This window comes from Mirounga angustirostris, unplaced genomic scaffold (assembly GCF_029215605.1).
Source record: "Mirounga angustirostris isolate CCGP_5_RB_7025 unplaced genomic scaffold, mMirAng1.0.hap1 SCAF_5, whole genome shotgun sequence".
Taxonomy (NCBI): Eukaryota; Metazoa; Chordata; class Mammalia; order Carnivora; family Phocidae; genus Mirounga; species Mirounga angustirostris.
Window position 1 is genome coordinate 12,089,058 of NW_026991713.1, and position 22,808 is coordinate 12,111,865.

Sequence of the window (22,808 nt, forward strand, 5' to 3'; positions counted from 1 at the left end):
CACTCCCACCTCCGCCTGTGGAGCTGTCCTGGCCGGCCTCCCGCTCGCCGGCCAACTGCCCCCCGCCCGGCCTCCCGCCTGCTGACCTCCTGGCCGCCGGCCTCCTGCCCCCCGGCCTGGCCGGCCTCCTGCCCCCTGGCCTCCTGCCCCCCGGCCTCCTGCCCCGCGGCCTGGCCGGCCTCCCGCCCGCCAGCCTCCTGCTTCCCACCCCCCCCCCCGGCCTCCTGCCCCCTGGCCCAGCTCATTCCTACCTTAGGCCCTTGGCCGAGCTGCGCCCTCTGCTCTGAAACCCTGACCCCAACTCTCCTCCCTGCGGCCTCCGATGAAACCCTGCCTCTCTGTGAGACCTTCTCTCGCCACCCAGCATAAGGGAGCCCCTCTGCCCCAGCACCCTCTTTGACCGTCTTCCTAGCACTCAACCACCCTGAGGTTATCTCAAGTCAGCTCATTTCTTGCTTCTCGCTCCTTCCACTGGATTCCAATTATTAGAAGGTAAGCTCTGGGAGAGAAGGGGGCAGGCAGCCTCACACACCGCTGTAGGCCAGGGCCCTGGTGCGCATCATGAACGCACAGTGGCCTGACCCCTGCCTCCAGCACCTTCTTCTTCTAGCCAGCCAGTCCTCCACACTTTGGCCTGGATTCTCCTTCTAAAATAAATGTGACCCTACCATCCCTTGCCGCAAAATCCTTGAGAAATTCCCATGTTCCAGAATCTGAAATCCAAATTCCTTAACACGGCACTCAAGGCCTCCCTCTCCCATTGCCTTGGCCCCTCTCCCCCCACCAAATGAACTTGTCCTCGAATTTCAAAGCTCAGCTCAAACGCCACCTCTTGACCTCCTTCCCTCTTGGCTCCCTGGAACCCGTCCATCCCTGGGCTCCTCAGGCAGAGCACCTGCCTTCTGAGCTCTGCGTCCGGCCGAGTACGCGCTCACCAGGGACCAGACCGACAGCATCCCCGGGACAGCTCGCCGTTAGCACGTACGTAGCGTGCTCTTTACACGTTTTATTTTGTTGGTTTGACCCCCCCTCCCACTCCCATCATTCTTTCCGCTCGACAGACTTTAACTGTGAAGCTTTTCTTTGCTCCAGGCTCAGCCCAGGTGTGCGGCATCCCTTAATCCCACAGACGTGGGTGCCCTGCAGCCACGTACCAGTGCCATTTGGAAGTGAGACCTGGAGAAGCCGAATTTTCTGTGAGGGAACTGTGCACGTGTCTATTCTCCCACCAGACCACGCTTCCGGGGGACAGGGCAGCAGATTAATCCCCCGCCTCACTGGGCACCTGCTCCCGTCCTATGAACTGTACGGAGGGTGCCACAAAAAGGCAGAGTCTGGAACACAGCCAGGGATGCGACAGGCACGGGCACAGGGTCTGCTTCTGGGGATCACACACGGACTCCCCAAAGATTTTATGTAAAACACAAGGTGACTTGAAGACGAGGCTCGGAAAGCTGGCTCCCAGCCTCCAGGCTCCCGTTTCTTCGTTGTACCCTCAGCCTCCAAGGTCATGGTTTTTGGTTTGAAGAGCAGATTCAAGTGCAAGAGAACCACCCAGGCTCCTGTTTGGCCATAGCCAGCTGTGTGCTCTTGGTCAAGTCTCTGCCTGTCGCCCCACAGCGCCCCCATGTATATACAGAATGTTCTAATAGACCGGGTAGCCCGTGGAGTCCCTCCCGAGGCCGAAGCGCTGATTCCATGTGTTGACAGCAGAACTTCTCTCCAGGTGAAAACCAGGCCTTGGCAAATGCTCGGTCCCAGGGCGGAGGACAGTCTGGTCATTCACGCCCACCCAAGTGTTCCGTCCTGCCGCTGGAGCAAAGTTCCTTCTCCTCCTCGGTCAGTAATAGGCCTTTGCACCCACGGAGCCCCATAAAGAAGCCTCAGGAGAGGGCGCCTGGGTGGCTCAGTTGGTTAAGAAACTGCCTTGGGCTCAGGTCATGATCCCAGGGTCCTGGGATCGAGTCCCACATCGGGCTCCCAGCTCGGCGGGGAGCCTGTTTCTCCCTCTGACCCTCTCCTCTCTCATGCTGTTTCTCTCTCTCTCGCTCTCTAATAAATAAATAAAATCTAAAAAAAAAAAAAAAAAAAAGACACATCAGTTTTGGAAACTCCCTGATCCGGTTCTAGGCCGGGCCCTGGGGGTTCCCAACCAGACCCGCAAACCAGAACCCCCATTTACAGCCCCAGGCTTCCGGCCCAGCCGGCCCCGGGAGAGGCCTGGGCCTCTGGATTCTGTGAGGCGGAAGGCAATGCTGGCCTGCGCCCTGGCTGGATCCTGCGCACTAGGTGACGTGGGGTCCTGCCCGCAACTCAAAGGCAGGAGACTTCCAGAGGTCTCCCCAGGGAGCTCACGTGGAAAGGCCGCCATTGACGTCTCCGTGCTGCCTGGCCCATGGGCACAAACACGGCGCGCTTGTGTGAGTTGGCAGAGCAGGCAGGTGGGAGCCCTGTACCTTCACTCAGCTTTGCTCCAGACTCCTCCAAAGAATAACGTCTATGAATTTCTGCGGAAACGCAGGGAAGGAGGCGGCCGGTCCGTCTCAGTCAGTGAGCGGCTGTATGCGAGGGGCCGTGGCTCCGTGCGCCTCGGCCAATCACTCTTCCCGAACACGTGGGTCCTCAGGTTCTCTCCTGCTCCATCTCCACGGAAGCCTTCTGTTTTCGGTGAGCAAAATCCCAAACTCCGCAGCAGGCCTTGAGGGCGCCCTACCGTTCTGGCCTCAGACCATCATCTTGCCAGGTTTCCAATCAATGAGGAACCCAAGCGGCAAGAGAGCTGGAGATCATCCCTGTCTCCTCCTCCGCGCACAACCCCCCACCCCCCCACCCCCCAGAAAGGGAGGAGGAAACATTCCCTGACGGTTCCCTCTGCGCCAGGCACTCTGCTCACTGCTTTGCTCCTGGCCGGCCCTCCCTCTTGCCTTTGGCCCTCTGGCGTGGCCTTTACCCCCACCATCCTCAGCCCTGTGCCGCGTGGGGTCTCCCGGAGAAGGAGGCCGATGAACACATAGGGCGGTGAGCTGGGGCAGGCTCCAGGCCCAGCTGTCTCCAGGCCTCCCCGCAGGCCAAGAGTAAAGCCGCCCTCCAGGCTGGCCCTCGAGCTTGCAGCCCAACGGGGGACAGGTGTGAAAAGCACTCTCAGGATCACGGGGGCTTCACCATCACACCGTGGTTCCTTCCGGGTTCTGAAATTGACTTCCCGGTTCACGGGTGGTGATGTCCCCTTTCAAAAGCCAGAATTCCAGATACTCAAAAATTGCTTCTCTTGAAACAATTAGACCAGGGCTCAGCAAACTTTCTGTAAAGGGCCAGACAATCGGTATTTTAGGCTTTGCAGACCACCTGGTCTGTTGCAGCTTCTCACGTCCGGCCATTGTAGCCAGAAGGCCACCAAAGGCTGTGCACAGACAAATGGGCGTGGCTGTGTTCCAATAAAACTTTATTTACAAAAACAGGTGGTGGGCCAGATTGGGCCCTTGGGCTGTAATTTGCTGACTCTTGCCTTGGACAGATCACAAGGCTCCAGAAATCTCTGGAAGAGTTTAGATCAGTGCTTGTGAAAAATCTCCCACCAAGCACAGGCTGAATGTAGGTGCTAATTTTGGTGTGTGTGCGCAAGGGTAAAAAATAACCAAATCTCCCCATAATGTTTAAAAGTGAGCCATGTCAGAATTGGCTCACATGGACAAATTTAAAATGTCTGCCTCTGGCCTACAAACACATACATGTACAAATTCCAGCCCTACTGCTCCTTAATGGTGTGACCTTGAGAAATTCACCCATTTCCTAACTGGGACGCCTAACCAAGGCAGCGTAGGGCAGTGGTTATGATCGAGGAGTCAAGAGTCAAGAGGATTCTGAGTTCAGCCCTGAGCTGCCACCTGCTAACTGGTTGACCTCAAAAAATTTAATGTCTCTCTGCATTAGATCCCTCAGCTATACATTGGAAGATGATAGATGTACCACTGTAGTAGTTGGTCACAAGGATGAAATAGGACGATATTTATAGAGTACTTAGCACAGCGTCTAGAAAGTGCTAAGTAGTCAGTAACTATGGGCTATGATTTAATAACTTTGGTAAAGCATTTAGCGGAGTTCCTAGTGCAGGGTGAACCATCAGTATTTCTTTCCTCTTTTCTTTCTTGAGGGGGAGAGGGACAGGAATCAAGGAGTTTCTGGATGTGCACAAGGATTCCTCAGGTTGGGAAGGTTGGAATGGACCTCATTGCTGATGGAAACAGCACCGAAGATTCCCCAGGACTGTGCTCTCTTTATATATGTGTGAAAAATGAGAACTTACCTCTAGAATGTCATATATCCAATCATATCGCTGAGTTGCCCTGTATTTCTAACAACCATGTTGCAAGAGGTGTGGGGGAAATAGGATGGAGTTGACCCAGAGGTCCAAGCCAATATGAAAAGTCTAGAACTAGGGTTCTAGTCCAGCTTGCAGTCCAACATGGGCACCAGGAGCTGAAAGAGCAAGGGGCAGACACTGGGCATTGGCACCACCATCTCTTCATTATTGGGTCATCTCCACCTTCACAGAACCTTGTTAGTAGTTCTTCTTCTTTTTTTTTTAAAGATGTATTTACTTATTTCTTTTTAGAGGGGAGGAGGGGCAGCGGGAGAGGGAGAGAGAATCCTAAGCAGACTCCATGCTGAGCACAGACCTCACAACCCTGAGATCATGACCTGAGCCAAAACGAGGAGTCAGATGCTTAACTGACTGCACCACCCAGGTGCCCCAGGGATGCTTTCTTCTTTTAACTTTTGCCAAAGTAGTCAATGAGATGGTATCTTGTTGGTTGCACTCAAAAGCTTTGTCTATACTTTGTCTCCAGTTTCCTTCTTCCTTCTCTTAAACCCTTCCAGTCAAGCTTTGGTCTTCTACCACTCCCCCGTAACTGCTCTTGTCAAGGCCACCGATGGCTTCCATGTTGCTAAATCAGATCGGGGCTCATTGTCCTTGAGGCTTTCTCCACTTGGCTCCCTGGACACCCCACTCCTGGCTCCCCTCCGACTTTGGTGGCTGCTCCTTCTCTGTCTCCTTTGATGGTTCCTACTCAATGGGAGTACCTCTCTACTTCTCCCCATCCTCGTCAGGCCAGGAGCCCCCAGGGCACTGACCTTGTACATTTACTCTTTTGTACATACACTCTAGTCTTTGATACCCTATCCACTCTTATGATTTTAAATATCATCTATTTACAAATTTGTATCTCTGACCAATTTGTTGTTGGAGACCCAATATCCTGAATCTAGATTTATGTGTCTCACCATCTACCCACCATCTCCACTTGCTTGTCTGTTGGGTATCTTGAACTTGACATGTCCAAACTGAGCAACTTGATCTTGCCCTACACTCCCGCCCCCACAAAACCTGTCTATTTTAGGCAATGACCAGTTGTTCAGGCTAAAACCTTGGCCTCTCATCCTGGCTCTTCTTTTTCTCTCACACCACACATCCAGTCCGTGAGCAAATCCTGAGGGCTCTACCTTCAAAATAGGTCCGGGATCCGACACTTCTCACCACCTCTACGACTACCACATTGCTTCAAGCCACTATCCGCTCTCCCAAGGATGGGTTCAGTCACTTGCTAACTGGTATCCCTGTGATAGCCTTGCCCCTATGGTCTCTTCCCCACACAACAGCCAGGGTGATGCTGTTAAAAATCTAAGATAGATTATGTCACCCCCCTGCTTGAAACCTTCCGATGTTTTCCCATCTCACTCAGTAAAAGCCAGAATCTTACCATAGTCTATAAGACACTGTACCTTGTGGCTTCCAGTTGCCTTTCTGACCTCATCTCCTATCCTCCCTTTGTGTTCCCCAAGCCATTACTCTGCTTCTGGCACACAGCGTCCTTGCAGCTCCCCAAACCTGCCACCTGTGTCACCTTTGCTGTCCCTCTGTCTGGAATGCTCTTCTCCCAGATATCGTCTTGGCTGGCTCCCTCACCACCTTCATGTTTTTACTTAGATAAAAACTCCTCAGAGGTTTTCCCTGATGGTCTTATTTAAAATTGCTTTCTTGCCCCACCCTATTCTCTGTATCCTCCTTCCCAGATTTATTTTTCTCCCTCACATCCACTACTTTATATTATACTGTATAATTTACTTCTTTATTGTGTTTCTTGTTTGCTTCCCCCCTCCCCACCACCATGAGACAATAGATTCCATGAAGGTAGGGATGTGTTTTGTTCAATGCTCTATCCCAACTGCCTAGAAAAATGCCTTTCACATGGTAGGTATTCAATAAGTGTCTGGATGGGTGGATGGGTACATGGTGGATGGATGGATGGATGGACAGATGGATAGATGAGATAGATGAATGGATGGATGGATAGGATGGATGAATGGATAGGGGCGTGGGTGGGTGGATGGGTAGAAAGGTGGTGCATGGATGGATAGATGGATGGGTAGATGGATGGATGGGTGGGTGGGTGGTGCGTGGATGGGTAGATGGATGGGTGATGGACAGATGGATAGGTGAGATGGATGGATGAACGGGTTGGAGGCTACATAGGAGCAAATACTGTGATTTATAAGAAATATATGTATTTGGTCATTCATTCAGGTGACCAAAATATATTTTTCCTATATATTTGGTCTTCATCCACAGTTCCTGGCTCACAGCTCCCAAAACCCTTGGAATTTCCTGAGTGATAAGAGCAATGGGTACACCTTGTGTATTTGGTCTCTTGTCCTCAGTTCCTGAAAACACTTCAGAGCCTCTGAGGGGAAATGAGTGTCTTGTTATTCACAGCATGTGGTGGTGAGTCCACCACAGCTGGGGTTATGTTTATGAGGTGACTTTGGGAAACACCTAAGGATGGGGGCTGGTTTCCAGGGGAACCAACCATACACAGAGGGGTGGAACTTTCAGTCTCACCCCCTGATTTCCTGGGAGGGGAGAGAGGCTGAAGCTTGAATCAACCAATGGCCAAGGAGTTAATCAATTGTGCCTCTGTAATGAAGCCTCCATAAAACCCCAAAAAGGAGAAGGTTTGGAGAGCTTCCAGGTCAGGGAGCCAGAACACTTCCACAGGCTACCGTGCTGGGCCCCAGACTTCAGCAAGGACAGAAGCTCCTTTGTTCATGTCCTTGCCCTATGCATCTCTTCATCCGGCTGTCAATTCGTATTCTTTAATTTCCTGTGTAATAAATCGGTAATCTTGTGAGTAAATGGGTTTCCTTGAGTTCTGTGAGCTGCTGCTGTAGCAAATTCATCAAATCCAAGGAGGGGGTTGTGGGAACCTCTGATGCACAGCCAGGCAGTTGGATGCACAGGTAACAACCTGGGGTCGCGACTGTTCTCTGAAGTGGAGGGTGGTCTGGTGGGACCAAACCTTCACCTGGGGAATGTGATGCTCTCTCCCGAGTAGATAGTGTCAGAATCGAACTGAATTCTTGGACAGCTGCTGGTCTCACAGACTTGCTTGTGGGGGTGCGGAAGCCTCCCCGGTGCACCCACACGTGTAAACAAACCCAAGCTCTATGCGGTGCGCAGCAGAGCCAGTCACTTGAGACATGGATCATGCATCAAGGGAAGAGTTTATTCGAGAGGCAGCCAAACAAACCTCAGCTCTGCCGCCCAAAGGGCTGGGGGTTGGGCATGTCTAAGGACAAGGGGTCAGCATATAAGTTGAATGAAATAGGCTAATTGGATAGAGGGAAAGGCAGGTGCCTTCCTTTCTGAGCAAGCGCATCTCTTCATGGGACACGTGTTCAAAAATGTAAGTATGATGAATGGGGGGACATCTCGGGGTGTGTCCTCACAGAGATTACTTTCATTCGCTCCTGGTCCCTTCTGCACAGTTGCAAGAATTCTTCCTGGCTTGCTCCCAGGCTTACCGGTGGTTGGTCAACTTCTGCAAAACAAGTTTACAAATCAGTCAGGTTAGCCTAGAGTTTTCTTAGGGTAGAACGGTCCAGCATTTGCTACCTTACCATGGTGGTTACACACACACGCACACACACACATTGGAATTGGGTCCAAGAACCCAAAAGACTTAGACTTCCTGGGTTTTCAGCCATTGCTAACATCATGAGAACAGTCTTCCCAGAAAACACATTCCTTCTCCTCCCACGATGGCTTCATTCAGTGGGGAGGAGGAGGCTGTGTTCATTCAAGCAATTTAAGAAACTAAACTAAGACCAGCAGACTATGGGTCGGTCTCCTTTAAAAAAAAAAAAAATCTGTTACTTTGATGTCAATACTTATTATCTACTTTCTATTTCATAAAACAAGTAGTCCACATCCTAGAAAACTTAACAATTCTAGACAGGTGGAAAGAAGGAAAACATAAGCATATCCCCTCCAGATAGAGGCGGCTGTCGTGGGACCTCGCTGAGTCTCCCTCCGCTTGGATCCGAGGTGAGAAAGTGTGCATACAATTCTCATCCTGCTTTTCTCACCTAACTTGGTAGAAATGTTTTCCATGCTAATCCAATGACTGGCTCTCGTGAACACCATTTGGGTAGGTACCTAATGTTCTCTCAAGTGGATGAATAGTTGTCTTGGACCAGTCTCTTAGCACTGGGCCATGTGAATGGTGTCTAGTTTTTCACAACTATCAATTCTGCTGCATGAAAGGATAACTTTCAGTAACAGCCTTTCACAAGTCTCTAACTCGCCCTTGCAGGGCACTGGGGATGAAGGTCGAATCTGGGTGTGAGCAATAGATTGCAGGCCAAAGACACCCCAAATCCTGGCTAATGAGAGAAGGGGTGGGGGCAGGGTGGGAAGGGGGTGGGAGAGTTGCAGAGCACAGTTTTATTTTATTTTATTTTATTTTATTTTATTTTATTTTATTTTTAGGATTTCATTTTCAGTCATCTCTACACTCAAAGTGGGGCTCGAACCTACAACCCCGAGATCAAGAGTTGCATGCTGCACTGACTGAGCCAGCCAGGCACCCCAAGCACAGTTAATTATAAAATAAAGGGTTTTTTTTTAAGTTTTAATTCTAGGGGCACCTGGGTGGCTTAGTTAGGCGTCCCGACTCTCGGTTTCAGCTCAGGTCATGATCTCAGGGTCGTGAGATTCAGACCCATGTCGGGCTCCGTGCTCAGTGCAGAGTCTGCTTGAGATTCTTTTCCTCTCCCTTCCCCTCTGCCCCCTTCCCTGCTTGCTTGCATGCACTCTCTCTCTCTCTCTAAAATAAATATATTTTTTTTAAAGTTTTAATTCTTTTTTTTTTTTAAGATTTTATTTTTTTATTTGACAGAGTCAGCGAGAGCAGGAACACAAGCAGGGGAGTGGAGAGGGAGAAGCAGGCTTCCCACCGAGCGGGGAGCCCGATGCGGGGCTCAATCCCAGGACCCTGGGATCATGACCTGAGCTGAAGGAAGTCGCTTAACCAACTGAGCCAGCCAGGCGCCCCCCAAAAGTTTTAATTCTAAATGTACTGTATAGTTGTATACAATTTGGAAAAGAGGTGTTCTAAATGTGGCCCAACCTCAGCTTCAGTTAGCACGAATATTTAGGTCTCCTTGACCTCCAACTCCATGTGTACGCACAGAAAATCCTGTCTCTCCACAAAGTTCCCTTCCAACCCCGGCATTTCTGAAGTCCCCAGGAATTACCACGAGCCACTGCAGGCCTTCCTTCTGTCATCGTTAGATCGTTGCAAGCAGAAATATCCCTACCCTGAGTTTTCCTAGTTGAAGACTTGTATTTTGCCTCTGCTAAACCAAAGTTCCCTGGAGGCAGCTGGACCAGGTCGGGCAGAAAGGGAAAAGGAGTAGTTTACTCACTTCCATGGCATAATCAGGATCTTCTAGAAGGTTCACCTGGACGTCTAGACATGCCAGGGCTGGCAGAGGTAGCGCTCTCACTTCCTACCCTCGGTCCTCGTGTGTCTCGTGCGCAAGCCGGGTCTGGTGCGCTGTCGGGCCCAGGGGTGCTCAATGAGTATTTGTGCATCGACCAACTTAATGAACGGCCCCTCTGGCTGCAAACGCACATGGCCAGTGTGCACACGGGGCTGGGCAAGGTGCCTGGCAGACACAGCCCAGGAAGGCCCCGGCCTCTCTCCCCCCAGCCTGCCTACCACCCAGGAGTTAAGTGCACCTGTTAGGGGCTCCCCTAGCACCCCGCTATCCTTGTGTCCTACCATTGACCTCTCTTCCTCGTTAGTGGCTTATCTAGGGTCTGTCCCCTTGCTGGGTCCCCAGGGCCATTGGAGCAGAGACTGTGTCCTTTCTCAAGATGACCTGGCCTAGCTTGTACTCCATGACAGGCAGGGGCGGGGGGAGGAGGGCAAGACCTTTAGGATACGAATCCTAGTGTTTCATAGTTTACCCTCAAATCTGCCCCCGCTTATTAAGAAGTGAGAAAAAGTACCCAAAGAGTAAAAAGCATGTTGATACAGTAGAATTAGAACACCTCATGCCTTAAAGCAGTGGTTCTCAACCTCAGCTGAACAATGGGATTATTGGAGAGCCTGTAAAACTCCCAAAGTCCAGGTCATACCCCCGATCAAGGAAATCCCAGTCCCTGGGGACACGCGGGATCCACCCACTCATCAGTAGGTGTGGAATTTTCCCAGGTGATTCCAACTTGCAGACAAGTTTGGAAACACTCCCTTAAGTCCTGGGCCCCTGTCACGGGCCTCAGTTAATTAAAATCTGTCAAACGAATGAATGAATGAATGAATTTATGATTATGAGCCTTCACACCCTCAGCAAAGTCTGGTGTGTCCCTCTCTGGGACCCCAGGGAGTGGCCATGCTACCTGGTCACATTCTATACTCCCTGTAAAATTAAAGAGGAGTTCTGAAATTCTCCTTTATCTTCCCGGCAGTGGTTTTCAGTTTTTATAGCTAGATATTTAATGTCCCTAAATAAGAGAGTCTAGTGGCGCCTGGGTGGCTCAGTTGGTTGGGCGCCTGCCTTCAACTCAGGTCATGATCCCGGGACCCTGGGATGGAGCCCCGCGTCGGGCTCCCTGCTCAGCGGGGAGTCTGCTTCTCCCTCTCCCTCTGCTGCTCCCCTTGCTTGTGCTCGCTCACTCTGTCAAATAAATAAATAAACTCTTAAAAAAGTCTAGAAATACATTTTTCAAATAAAAATCCTTCTCCAACTCGTTTGAAACGTCACCTGTATCCTGGAATGCCACCCTCATGTCATTCAAGACAAGTCGGTGGCCCACCTGCAGTGAGCGGGGCACTGCCGGATGCTGGGGGCACACCCCTGGCCTCCCAGGGGGTACACCGTGCAGGAAGACAGACGGGGAGTACCTACGCAAAATTTGTAATTTCAGAAGTGTGTGGACAGCGCTTTGAGAGAAAAAGATGGGATTCTGGAAAGAAGAGGAGGAACCTCATTTGACAGAGGGGTGTGGGGAACATCCTCTCTGCAGAAAGGACAGTTATGATCCTGTATCTATTTATGCGTCTACCTCTTTAGCATTCCCCTCGTGGGACACTTCAGGAAGACCGGGCCCACATCTGCCTTACGCACCTCTTGTACCCTTTCCTACCTCCTGATTTGGGGACAGGCTCTCCCGCCAGCCCTGCCCCCGGAGGGTCAGCCTGTAGCGCTGGGTGAGCTGGCTCAGCTCCTGCTCCAGCTGCAGGGTGACTGTCCTCAGTTCCTCGGCGGTCTCTGCCCTTGCCCCCTCCTTCCAGGTGCTTCCAGCTCTGCAGCAGGCTTTTCACGTCTTGCACAAGTAGGAAGCCAGCCCCAGCAGCACCCAGCGGCCGGACACCTTTGGTCATGGACAGAGCAGAGCCTTCAACAGCTGTCTGTAGCTGTCCCGCCCTCCAGAAGGGGACACGGTTTGTGGCCGTGAAGTTATTGACCTTAGCCATGAAGCCAGAGTTGGCTGGGCCATCTGGCGGGCCCGAAGCTCCTCAACGTTCCTGATGACACTGACACCTCTATAGACACGCGACAAAGCAGCGTGGATTGCAGGCCACCTTATTTCTTCAAAAGCTTCATACACCATGGTTGTTTCCATAGGCACCAGTCTGCTGGCTCTGTCTCTGGCTGCCGAGTTGTTCCTACTTTCTAAGATACTCGTCAACATGTTGGTGGCAGCAGCTGAGCCCCCAGGCCCAGCCCAGCCTCTGAGAGCATCAGACTGCCCCCTACTGTCACGGGGGCCAGGGCCAAACCCAAGAGGCTCATGACTCCAGAGATGGTGCCTGAGGAGCTGGCCACCAGGCTGGTCTTGGTGAGCATCTTATGGGTCGCGTCAACTTGGTCTGCAATAGCGTGAAGTTCTCTGATACTCTTTTCCAGCTTAAACTTCTGCAAGGGAAAACATAAGAGAAACATCTTTTCCTCCTCCGACAGGTTTCCTGGCATGGACGCTTCCTTTTGTCGGATCAGCTCTTCCATCAGGATATCGTACAGCGTGTTGGCCTCATTGCTGCGGACAGCCCAGGTCACGTGATTATTTTTCCAACTCTGGGACGGGCTCCCCAGGAGAGCTAAAAACTTCTAGGTCATCTATGTTCTCTCACACATTCAGAGAGCGGGGCCCTGGGCACGAAGGTACAATAGGGGAGCATCGTGACAAAGGGTTCCTCTCTAGAGGGCCACCTAGGGGTGACCACATTTATATATATATATATGTATATATATATGTTTTTATATACACACACACACACACACACATGCGTGTATAATTCATACATCTAGAACAGCTTGTGAGCAATGCTATCCGGGGAAATGAGAGTCCTAACAACCCCTAGAGGAGATGGCTTGATTTTCTTTTTTTCTGTTAAAAGGGGATCTACCTGGAAATTGTAGTTGCTTCTGGGGTAAAGAACCGGAGAGCTGGGAAATGATTTGAGGGAGATTTTACTTTTTACTCTTTGCTCTTCTACTCCTTTGAAGTTTTGTATCATATGCGTGTTTTAGAATTAATTCAGAAAATGAACAAAATAACCTACACTTCCAAAGAAAAAGGAGGGAGAACCTCCAAGGAGACCCCAAATATGATCTCTTCCATAGAGGAGGGCTCATTGTTTGCCATTTGGTTTGACGGTGTTGTGTTATTTTGGCAACCGAAAGTAGATTTCTAACAAGAGGGTGATTGATGGTGCTTAGACACAGAAAGTTCTATCTGTTCGCTTGTGAACAGGCAAGTAGGAGAAGCACATCGTCTTAAAAAGAAGTGATAAGGAAGGAAAAAAATGTACAATTCAGAAAATTCTCTCCATTAACTCAAATTTCCCCTATATATATATATATTTTTTAATTTTATTTATTTATTTGACAGAGAGACACAGCGAGAGAGGGAACACAAGCAGGGGGAGTGGGAGAGGGAGAAGCAGGCTTCCCACTGAACAGCGAGCCTGATGTGGGGCTCGATCCCAGGACCCTGAGATCATGACCTGAGCCGAAGGCAGACGCTTAACGACTGAGCCACCCAGGCGCCCCTCCTCTATATCTTGGAGAAAAGACCACCATTACTCCGTTTTCCTGTGGAATCGATTTGGAACGCCACAGTTCTTGTGGCTCTATGTTTGAGAATCCCCGTTGTGAGGAAATTTGTCTTATAGGATTGGAGGCTTCCCAAGTGGACACCATTGGACTGTGCAGGATGCCGGAACCAGCTGCCTATAGCACGTCTCAGAATTTGACTTGTCTGACCCTTAGATTTGTTTCTAGCTTCGTCCTACTTGAGCACCCACAACAGACTGGGCATGGGTTTAATCCTGGAGAGGAGGTCTTTGGAAAAGAAGGCAGGGCTCGTGGGAAAACCACACTGAGACCAAGCAACCCCAAGGCCTCCAGAAAGGGATTGTTGACAATCACTTTAGAGCCCTGGGTAAGGCCATCAGCAGCCTCAGGTAGACCAGCCAACTGACCCCTGCCCAGGGAAGCAGCAGGAACCTCCCACCATCCTGCCCCAGCACCATGTCACTCTTTAACAAAGGCATACTCAGAGTTTTCTTTGGGACGTCTCTGTACACCTAGGAGTTAAGCCCCCCTCCAACTGAAGTCTTAGAGCTTCAGGGTGTTAAGGTGGAAGGCTCCCCCAGATCGTCTGGACATAGATGGCAAAGAGGCGTCCACATTCCTCCCACAGCTGTTAGGGTGTCCAGACCACTGTCACAGAAGTATTTCAAGACACAGGTAGGCTCTGAGAAGGAGCGCTGCATTGGCCCTGATGCTCTCTGCAGACCCAGCGCAGAAGGAAAGTGGCCACCTGCCACATTCGCTCCATCAGTGAGTCCAAGCACCGCCCCCCCCCCCATCACCGAGGACAATGCTGGCCCTGAGGGCAAGGTGACTCTCCCTAGATGACAATCCAGTTTGTGATGGAATTTGGCTAAGACTCCAGCTTTCCAGAAGCCTCTAGTTGGCCTCACCTGCTGGTCAAGGCTACTAGTCCCTTGAGAAAGGGAAAATCATCTCTCTGCCTTCACCAAAGGAGGGGGGATAAGCCCGTGCACAGGCACAGTGGACGTGACCTAATTAACCTGAGTCCAAGTTGGGCTCATCAGCCAGCAGCAAACGTGAAGGGCTTTGTTCTGATCTGCACCGGGATTAATGGGCACCGTGAGGAGGAGTCTGAAGAGTGGAAGAGGGACGGATTGGGGAGGGAGGCTGGGCCCACGACAGAAGTACATGGAATGGACGTTCTTGTCCTAAAAGGGCAGGCAGCTCTGGTTTGCATGTCTCAGGAAGATTTTATAATTTAAGAGCTTGGGGTAAGCCCTGGAGCTCATTTTATAGAATTTATGGACACTTGGGCAAGAGTTAGGGCAGCTTCTGGTAGGCTAGTTGCGGATACCATTATCAACGAGTATAATGCTGCAGCCAAGCTCTCCCGGAGAGCCTGAATGCCCAGGCAAAGGCTGTGAAAGAGGAGTCCCAGGAGTTTGGGTCTCAAGGCCTAGACGTTCTGGTGACATAAGCAAGGATGGGGAAAAGGAAGCAAATTCTGCTTCTAGGAATGCATCAGCCAATAGGCAGAGGATCTCGGCACCTACTAATGTGCTTACCAAAGGTTTTTAATTTGCTTTCCTAAGAAAACGTTTTTTGAGGATGTGCAAATCCTTTTTTCCCCCTCTTTCTGCACATTTCCAATTGGAAAGGGAAGTACATGAGATAGCATGATCAACTCTTCAGCCAACTTGGTCAGAACACATTTGTACATTTCCTATCATGAAGCTGGCGACAGCCTAGTGACACAATCTGGATATTAACAATCAGATTTCCTTCCCAAACTCAAATATCCTGGGATCAGGTCTGTGCCAGACGCTGTTCTAGAGACTGGGATTAGGGCACTGAGCACATCAGCCCAAACCCCTGCCCTCACAGAATGCACATCCTGGTCATTTCCCCCCCAAAACATCACTGTTCTAGGATTACCTGTCCAGACAACTTCTCTCCACCATCATCTCCCAAGCCTCTGGATGAAAGAGTATGTAGTGCATTTCTTCTCTAGTCATCTTGTCCAGAAAATGTTTAATGATGCTCCAGCAAAACAGACTATCCAGTTATAACATTGTAGATAAGAAAAGCAAGGTTAGAATATCAAAAATCTTAACGTCTTGAAAATTTCACATCATTTTGGCCTAATGATTTTAACCAAACAATTAAACTCTGATAAGATCCAGTGCTAACCAGGACGTGGTGAAAGTGTGATCTCTTAGGTTTCTGGTGGCAAAGCAGATTGGTGAAGGACTTTTGAAATGGTGATATTACATGTTAAATCACCAAGTCTGCCAATAACCCAACAACAGGCACAAAGATGATCAAGGCCATGTTACTGATACCACTGTAAATTTGAAAGTGAGTGATCATTCTGTCCAACCCTCTACAATCCTGGCAGGACTGTCCCATCTCTGCTTAAGCCTCCATAGCCATGAGTTCATTGGCTGGTTAGTTGTTTTAACCAGGTAGGTGAAGGGTAGCAGAAAATCTGACTCCAAAAGACGCTGCTTTGGGATATGGATTATTTTGAGCTGAAGGCACTTGAAATACAGCAGATACAGGGAGAGGCTTTCTCTGAACTTCCCTCATCTGCCTAAAGACAGATCCTCCAAAAGGAGTTCATTTGTCATAGACTCCCCCCTGGGAGTGTCAGCAGCCTCTTCTCCCAGGACAGAAGGCTGGAAGTCGACACCACACCCAGACACACTCTGTCCCAAACTATAAACCTCCTGCCTGTTCTTCTAAGGGCCCATTTGTCTTTCCCAGAAAGCATTTACTCCTCCCCCATCCCAAGAGGTCTACCTCCCCTCCTTACCCTTTTCCTATTAAATTGGCATTTAAGACTGAATTCTAAACCACCCTGGGGAATTACTCATTTGTCCCCTGGGTCACCCTCACATGTACACAAGGTATACATGTTAATAAACTTCTGTTCGTTTTTCTCTTGTTAATCTGTCTTTTATTACAGGGTCTTAGTCTAAGAACTCAGAAGGGTAGAGGGAAAATGTTTTTCCTCCCTACACAGGCAGGGAGGAAAGTCTTTACCCCTGTTTAAAGACTCTAAGGTTGCATCTTTTCTTCTTGCTCAAAAATCACTTTAAATATATTTCCAGTGTAATTTGACAAAGATCGCCCCCACTAATACCACAACATAACTATCAATTTTGTTCATTTACTTCCAGTTATTTTCAATGCATTTTCTTTTTCAAGGGGTTTTTATAACATACCATCAGTATGTGTGTTATTGGTAAACTCATATTAGGGGATGAGCTTTTTCCATATTGCTACTCCCTGCTATTTCATGCGTACCTTCATGTTTATAGAAATGTTATTGTGGCACACTGGGGGCTTCATGTTTTTGTCACCCATATGCGTCCTCCTGTGTATAATGGCACCAACCCTGTCCTGTTGGCTGCAGCGGCTCTGGCCAGTGACTGGGCCAGGGATGGGCTCTGGTGTCCCCCTCTGCTTTCTGGCTTCCTACAGTGCTGGGTGCAGGAGCTCCATGCAGGGCCCAGGAGCTTTTTGTGTTTCTAGTTAAACTTTACAAAGGAAGTTTTCTGCTGTTGTAGTATATGTAAATATGGGTCATTGAGGAGGGCTCAGGATAGATTCTTGATTAAATCCAAGGACCTGCTACATTCCTGCCCAGCAGCACCGTACGGCCCCCAGCGCCTCTGGCTTTCATGTTTCTTTGAAAAAATGAAAGATTTGTTGCTTCTTTACATTTCATACTAATGTTTTTCCCTAGGAGCCTCAAATTGTTTTGATGCTATTAGGAATAGTATCTTTCAGTGTTGTGTTTTCTGACTTGCTTTGTTACTCTATAGAAATGTTACTCATTTTTAACACTCCTCTGTGCTTCACTGCATTTTTGCTAATTATAATAGTTATTGAATGAATGCTTCAAGAATACATAATGTTGGGTGGCTTTCTTATTTTTTTCAATACTTATTTTTCTTATTTTGGTTCCATGCCTTGTTGGATTAGCTTGAATTCTTAAATTATTTAATTTTATGAAACTGGCTCTAGTATTTCACTGTTGGCAGCTGGTTTACCAAAACTACTCTTCATCATGATAAAGTTTATGTTTTACTCCTAGATTTAAATATTTTTATTAGGATTATTTTCAGGCTATAAGGAGATGATCATAATTTTCCTTTCTTATTTATCCCATGAATATAGTGTATTGTGTGCATAAATTTCCATATATCAAATTGTCCTTATAGTCTGTGAAAACCCCAACTTGGTTGTTGCATCAGTATGCTATAGATTTTTTATATAATAATATAAAATATATTATATATATTATATATATAAAATAAGTATATATAATATAAACATATATTTATATTCCCTACTGTATTCGATATGTTCACTTAGGGTCATAAATATGGAGGTATAGTTTTCTTTCTGTGTAATTAAGTCTTGTTATTACTGTTATGTTCATTCGCTTCATAGACTTTGCTCAATACATACTGAGTTTTTTGTTTCTGGGGCAATTTATATGATGTGAGAATTGCTTGTTTTCTGGAAGGCTAAAAGAACTTGCAGGTTTTCTTATGTTTGTCACATCTTCATGGAATGCTTTTGATTTTTAAAGGTTTTTAGTGTGATTAATAAATGTTTCTCCTCCCTGCGCCTGAACCCTGGCCCTAGCCCTCACCCATACCTCTTCTTTTTTTTTTTTTTTAAAGATTTTATTTATTTATTTGACAGAGAGATAGAGAGAGAACACAAGTAGGCAGAGTGGCAGGCAGAGGGAGAGGGAGAAGCAGGCTCCCCGCAGAGCAGGGAGCCCGATGTGGGACTCGATCCCAGGACCCTGGGATCATGACCTGAGCCGAAGGCAGCTGCTTAACCGACTGAGCCACCCAGGCACCCCGCCTCTTCTTTTTTTGAAGATGTAAGGGGTAATAACAAAATCCTTGATATTTCAACTTTGGTTCTCATTTCCTGTAAACAGATATTTCTCATGTTCTTTGAAAAGGTGTTTCACAGAGGAAGAAAAACAATGGCCAATAAATATATAAAAAGATGCTTAACCACATTAGCAGCCCCCCAAAATTCATATTTAGACCACATCAAGATACCATCTCATTGACCACTTTGACAAAAGTTAAAAGAACGAAAGCATCCCTGGGGCACCTGGGTGGTGCAGTTGGTTAAGCATCTGACTCTTGGTTTTGGCTCAGGTTGTGATTGCAGGATCATGAGATCAAGCCCTGAGTAGGACTCCAAGCTCAGCACAGAGTCTGCTTGAGTTTCTCTCTCTCCCTCTCTCTGTCCCTCCCCCGCCCCACTCTCTCTCTCTGATATAAATTAATCTTATATTTTTAAATAAGTTAATCTTAAAATAAAAAAGAATAAAAGCATCCTGGGCTGCTGAGAGAGAGGGGGATGTGTCTTCTGAGGCACTTGGTTGGAACAGAAAGTGATAGATAGCACTTTCGGAACAATGATTTGGAGTATCTCAACACATAAATGTGCATATGCTGAAGCTCACATCCCCCATCAGGAAAATCATCCCACGCAACACACAACGGCTTGTACATAGAGAAGCGTGTGTAAGACCTTCACCAGTTCCTTGAAGTGGTCAAGAGAAATAAAAACAATCTGAAATATCCATGTAGGGGGACCATTTACATTAAAACACACCAATATAAAAGAAAGGCTTACGGACACAAAACAGAATGAACCCAATCTATATGAACCGACCTGGAAAGAGACCCAGGATTTGTTAAGTAAAAAAAAAAAAAAGGTGAAAAACATGATCTCCATTTTTAAAAAGATTATATATGTGGTCTAGGACTAGGGGAAAATTCTGGGTGGAGGGACACCCAGTGGTAAGGAGGCTTAGCCTGGGGGAGAGAGGCTGAGGTTGGGGGAGGGAAGACCCATACCTGTACTTTCGCTCATCTGTCTTACTGAACTTTGTTACAGAAACCATGTGCTCCTTTCACAATAAAAACCAGTAAAATGGGGCACCTGGGTGGCTCAGTTGGTTAAGTGTCTGCCTTCAGCTCAGGTCATGATCCCAGAGTCTTGGGATCGAGCCCTGCGTCGGGCTCCCTGCTCAGTGGGGAGCCTGTTTCTCCCTCTCTCTCTCTGCCCTTCCCCCCTGCTTGTGCTCACTCGCTCTCTCTCTTTCAAATAAATAAATAAAATCTTAAAAAAAAACCCAGTAAAATAAAAACACCTTAATGACGAAGCATACTTATTCCTCACTCCCCGGTCGTGACAGACTCTCCAGCTTGTATGGTAAGGCATTTAGTACAGGGAAGACTGCTGAGCACGTAGTGCGATAAGCAAAAGTTGGATGCATTAATGTCATTAAATATTAATATTGTCATCTTTTTAAAAAGCCACATGTGACAAGTTTTGCTAACCTGTTATTTTGATCTTTTGTGTCATTTTTATTGCAGGGTATCTCCTGTATGCAAGAAATGATTCAAATCCAATCTGTACCCAGTTTGATACTCTTTACTTATTAATGCTATAAATATGAATCGTTATTATTTATTGCCATAATTGTTCCACTTTGATCTGAATCATATTGTTTTAGGTGTTCTGCTTTTTGTTTCTTTGCTCTCTTTATATCCCACACAGACACAATGAAGAGGTCTCAGCTGACGTGGTGAGTGCTTTTGAGTAGCTGCCCCTAACAGCTCCTTGAGGGTAGAATGTCTTTGCTTTCCTGTCTACACTATAGCTGGTGAACGACCCATAATGAGGGCACATTTAGAATAAGTGCTCATCATTCACGAAACTGAGTTTTTTCTATTTAAAATTGTGGCTGAGAGATGCCTAGGTGGCTCAGTCAGTTAAGTGTCTGCCTTGGGCTCAGGTCATAATCCCGGGGTCCTGGGATCGAGCCCCACATTGGGCTCCCTGCTCAGTGGGGAGCCTGCTTCTCCCTCTCCCTCTGCTCTCCCCACTGCTTGTGCTCTTGCTCTCTCTCTCAATTAAATAAATAAAATCTTTTTTAAAAGTTAAAATAAAATAAAACTGTGGCTGACTGTCTTCCCAGTCCTGGCCTAAAATAGATCTTGGGGAGGTGACTCTACCTCATTTTGTGGGGGAAAGTAAGAGAGAGTGAACAGGACCAAGGCTTGGCAGTGCTGGATCTCCTTGAGATGGGCCCGTATCCCTCCAGTTTTAGTAAGCACCTCTGAGACTTTGTGATTTATACATAGGATTAGAGGTAAGTTTCATGAATCATCATATACCATATTCCATAACATATCTGTAGATAAAACTGTACTTTCTGGCAGAAGAGCTCAGAATGTCATACTACCTGGGAGGGAGTAGCCACCCTTCTCCCAAAGAGGGCCTCATACTCCTCTGATTGGCTTAGATTCCCTGTCGCTGAGGGGCCATGGCTGTGGCTACCTTCCATTAAAGGACCGCACACAAATGCATGAGCCCTCTCTCTCTTGGCTTCCTGTCTCCACCCCCAAGGAGTGATGAACTGGCCTGTCCATCTTGCTCCCTCATCTCCCCTTGGTTGGGCACTCCCAGTGCATCAGCCAGAGGCCAGAGTACTCCTGAGATCTGGGTTTGAGTTTAGGGAGAGAAAAGCTCTCTTGGATTAAACCACATAATGAAATCCACTTTGCCAGGGAACCCTGCTCTGGAGATTCAAGCCCAAGCCAGGAGATGCCATGGCCTCTTGTGCTAATATCTCCTTCAAGGACCACTGAGTGAGGGGGTGTGGCTGGACCGAGGCCAAGTGCAGGCATGTCTGGGTTCCTGAACACACAAGTGAAAGCTGACCTCCAAACTCACCACACAAACCTACCAGTTGAGGGTTGCAAGGATTGGTGGGGCTCATGCAGATGTTATATCTCAATCTGAATATATATTCTGATTTGGGGTTCATAAAATATAGTCCCTGTAGCTAAGGGGCCCTGGATGAGATGTCTCAAATTGTGAGAGGGGTGTGAGCTGGGTCTTGTGGGAAATGAGGGTAGGAATGAGGCCTTAGACCCTCGCCTTCACTTTAGGAACTAGGATCACCCATATTTAGGGCCCCAAGTCACTTGCCAGTCTCCAGCATCTCCCATTGTAGATCGAAACTGCACTGTGGTCAGAAGAATCTACTGAGGGAAGGGGAATGTTACCTAGGTAGATTCCAGGTGATGCTGTAGTCAAGGTGCTCTGACAGCACCTTGACGCTTCTCTACATGTGAGAATGGGTCCTGAACCAGAAGGGACACAGCTTCACATCATAAAGAAAACAGACCCCACAGTCATTCAGAGAGGTGGTGGCTTCACACAGAGCTGACACCTAGGGAGTCAGACCTAAGAATTTGTAAACATATGGAATCCATGGAAGACGGTGAGTCTGGGGCGGGGTGCGGGGAGAGAGCCAAGAATGAAACCCTGAGAAGTGCTAACATTAAAAGAGGGATTTGGGGAATAAAAGGGACCTCCTAAAGACTCAGAAGAAGTTGCCTGAGAGCTGGAAGTAGAGGGAGGGACCCAGAAGTCTCTTTTTTGTCTCCATTATTCTGTGATGATGCTGGACTTCTGGAGAAATGGATGCTGGATGAATGGATCAAGTTGTCAGCTTCTCTTGGCAATTATTCAAAAGCAACAAGGAAAGATGCAAACATCATCTATTAGAAACTGAAAAATAGGTAACATTTTTCCTATTTTTCTAAAGGATGCCAAAAGCCAGAAAAATAAGTAGGACTTTGGCAGGAAAAGGAGAGACAGTGCCAATAATCACAAAAAAAAAAATAAATAAAAGGTCCCTCTTCAAGGTGAAGGGCATTCCCAAAGTGCAGAAGTAAAATCCCTCTTTAAAATAGTGAGAATAAAGTGTACAGGTTAGCATTACATCTGGATTGGTTCCAAGAATCAAGGGACTAAATGAAGAAACACAGTGAGATGAGCCACATCTGTAGGAAGCAATTTGTCCTTGAAACAGAGAAGATAATCTGCATTGTGAACAGTTTGAAAACTGCCTGATTCCACTGCCTGAGGGAAACAGAAACAGAAATTCATGTAGAACACCCACATCAGAAAGAAGTTCTGCTGGCATAGAACACAGTCCTGGCTTCTTCCTTGTTTGAGTCTCCCATAAATAGCTGTTCCATGAAAACAAGCAACCAAAACAAGGTCTACATAAAAAAATATTAACTCAACAACAAAAAACAACCCAATTGAAGAACGGGCAAAGGATTTGAGTAGACGTCTCTCCAAAGAAGACATACAAGCGGCCAATAAGCCCATGAAAAGATGCTCAACATCACTCATCATCAGGGAAACGCAAATCAAAATCACAATGAGATACCATCTCATACCTGTTAAGAAAGAGATCATTAGGGCGCCTGGGTGGCTCAGACGTTAAGCGTCTGCCTTCGGCTCAGGTCATGATCCCAGAGTCCTGGGAT

The 22,808-nt window shown here is 47.9% G+C and overlaps 1 protein-coding gene across 1 annotated transcript; it reads right to left on the reverse strand.

Annotated features, from left to right (window-relative positions):
* Positions 1-11,164: 11,164 nt before the first annotated feature.
* On the reverse strand, positions 11,165-16,776 carry APOL5 (apolipoprotein L5). Its single transcript, XM_064590235.1, is given in 5 exon segments — positions 11,165-11,632; positions 11,634-11,839; positions 11,842-12,057; positions 12,060-12,456; positions 16,717-16,776. Coding segments are annotated over 5 exon segments (1,047 nt in total). The 3' UTR covers positions 11,165-11,464.
* Between the last annotated feature and the right edge of the window lie 6,032 nt (positions 16,777-22,808).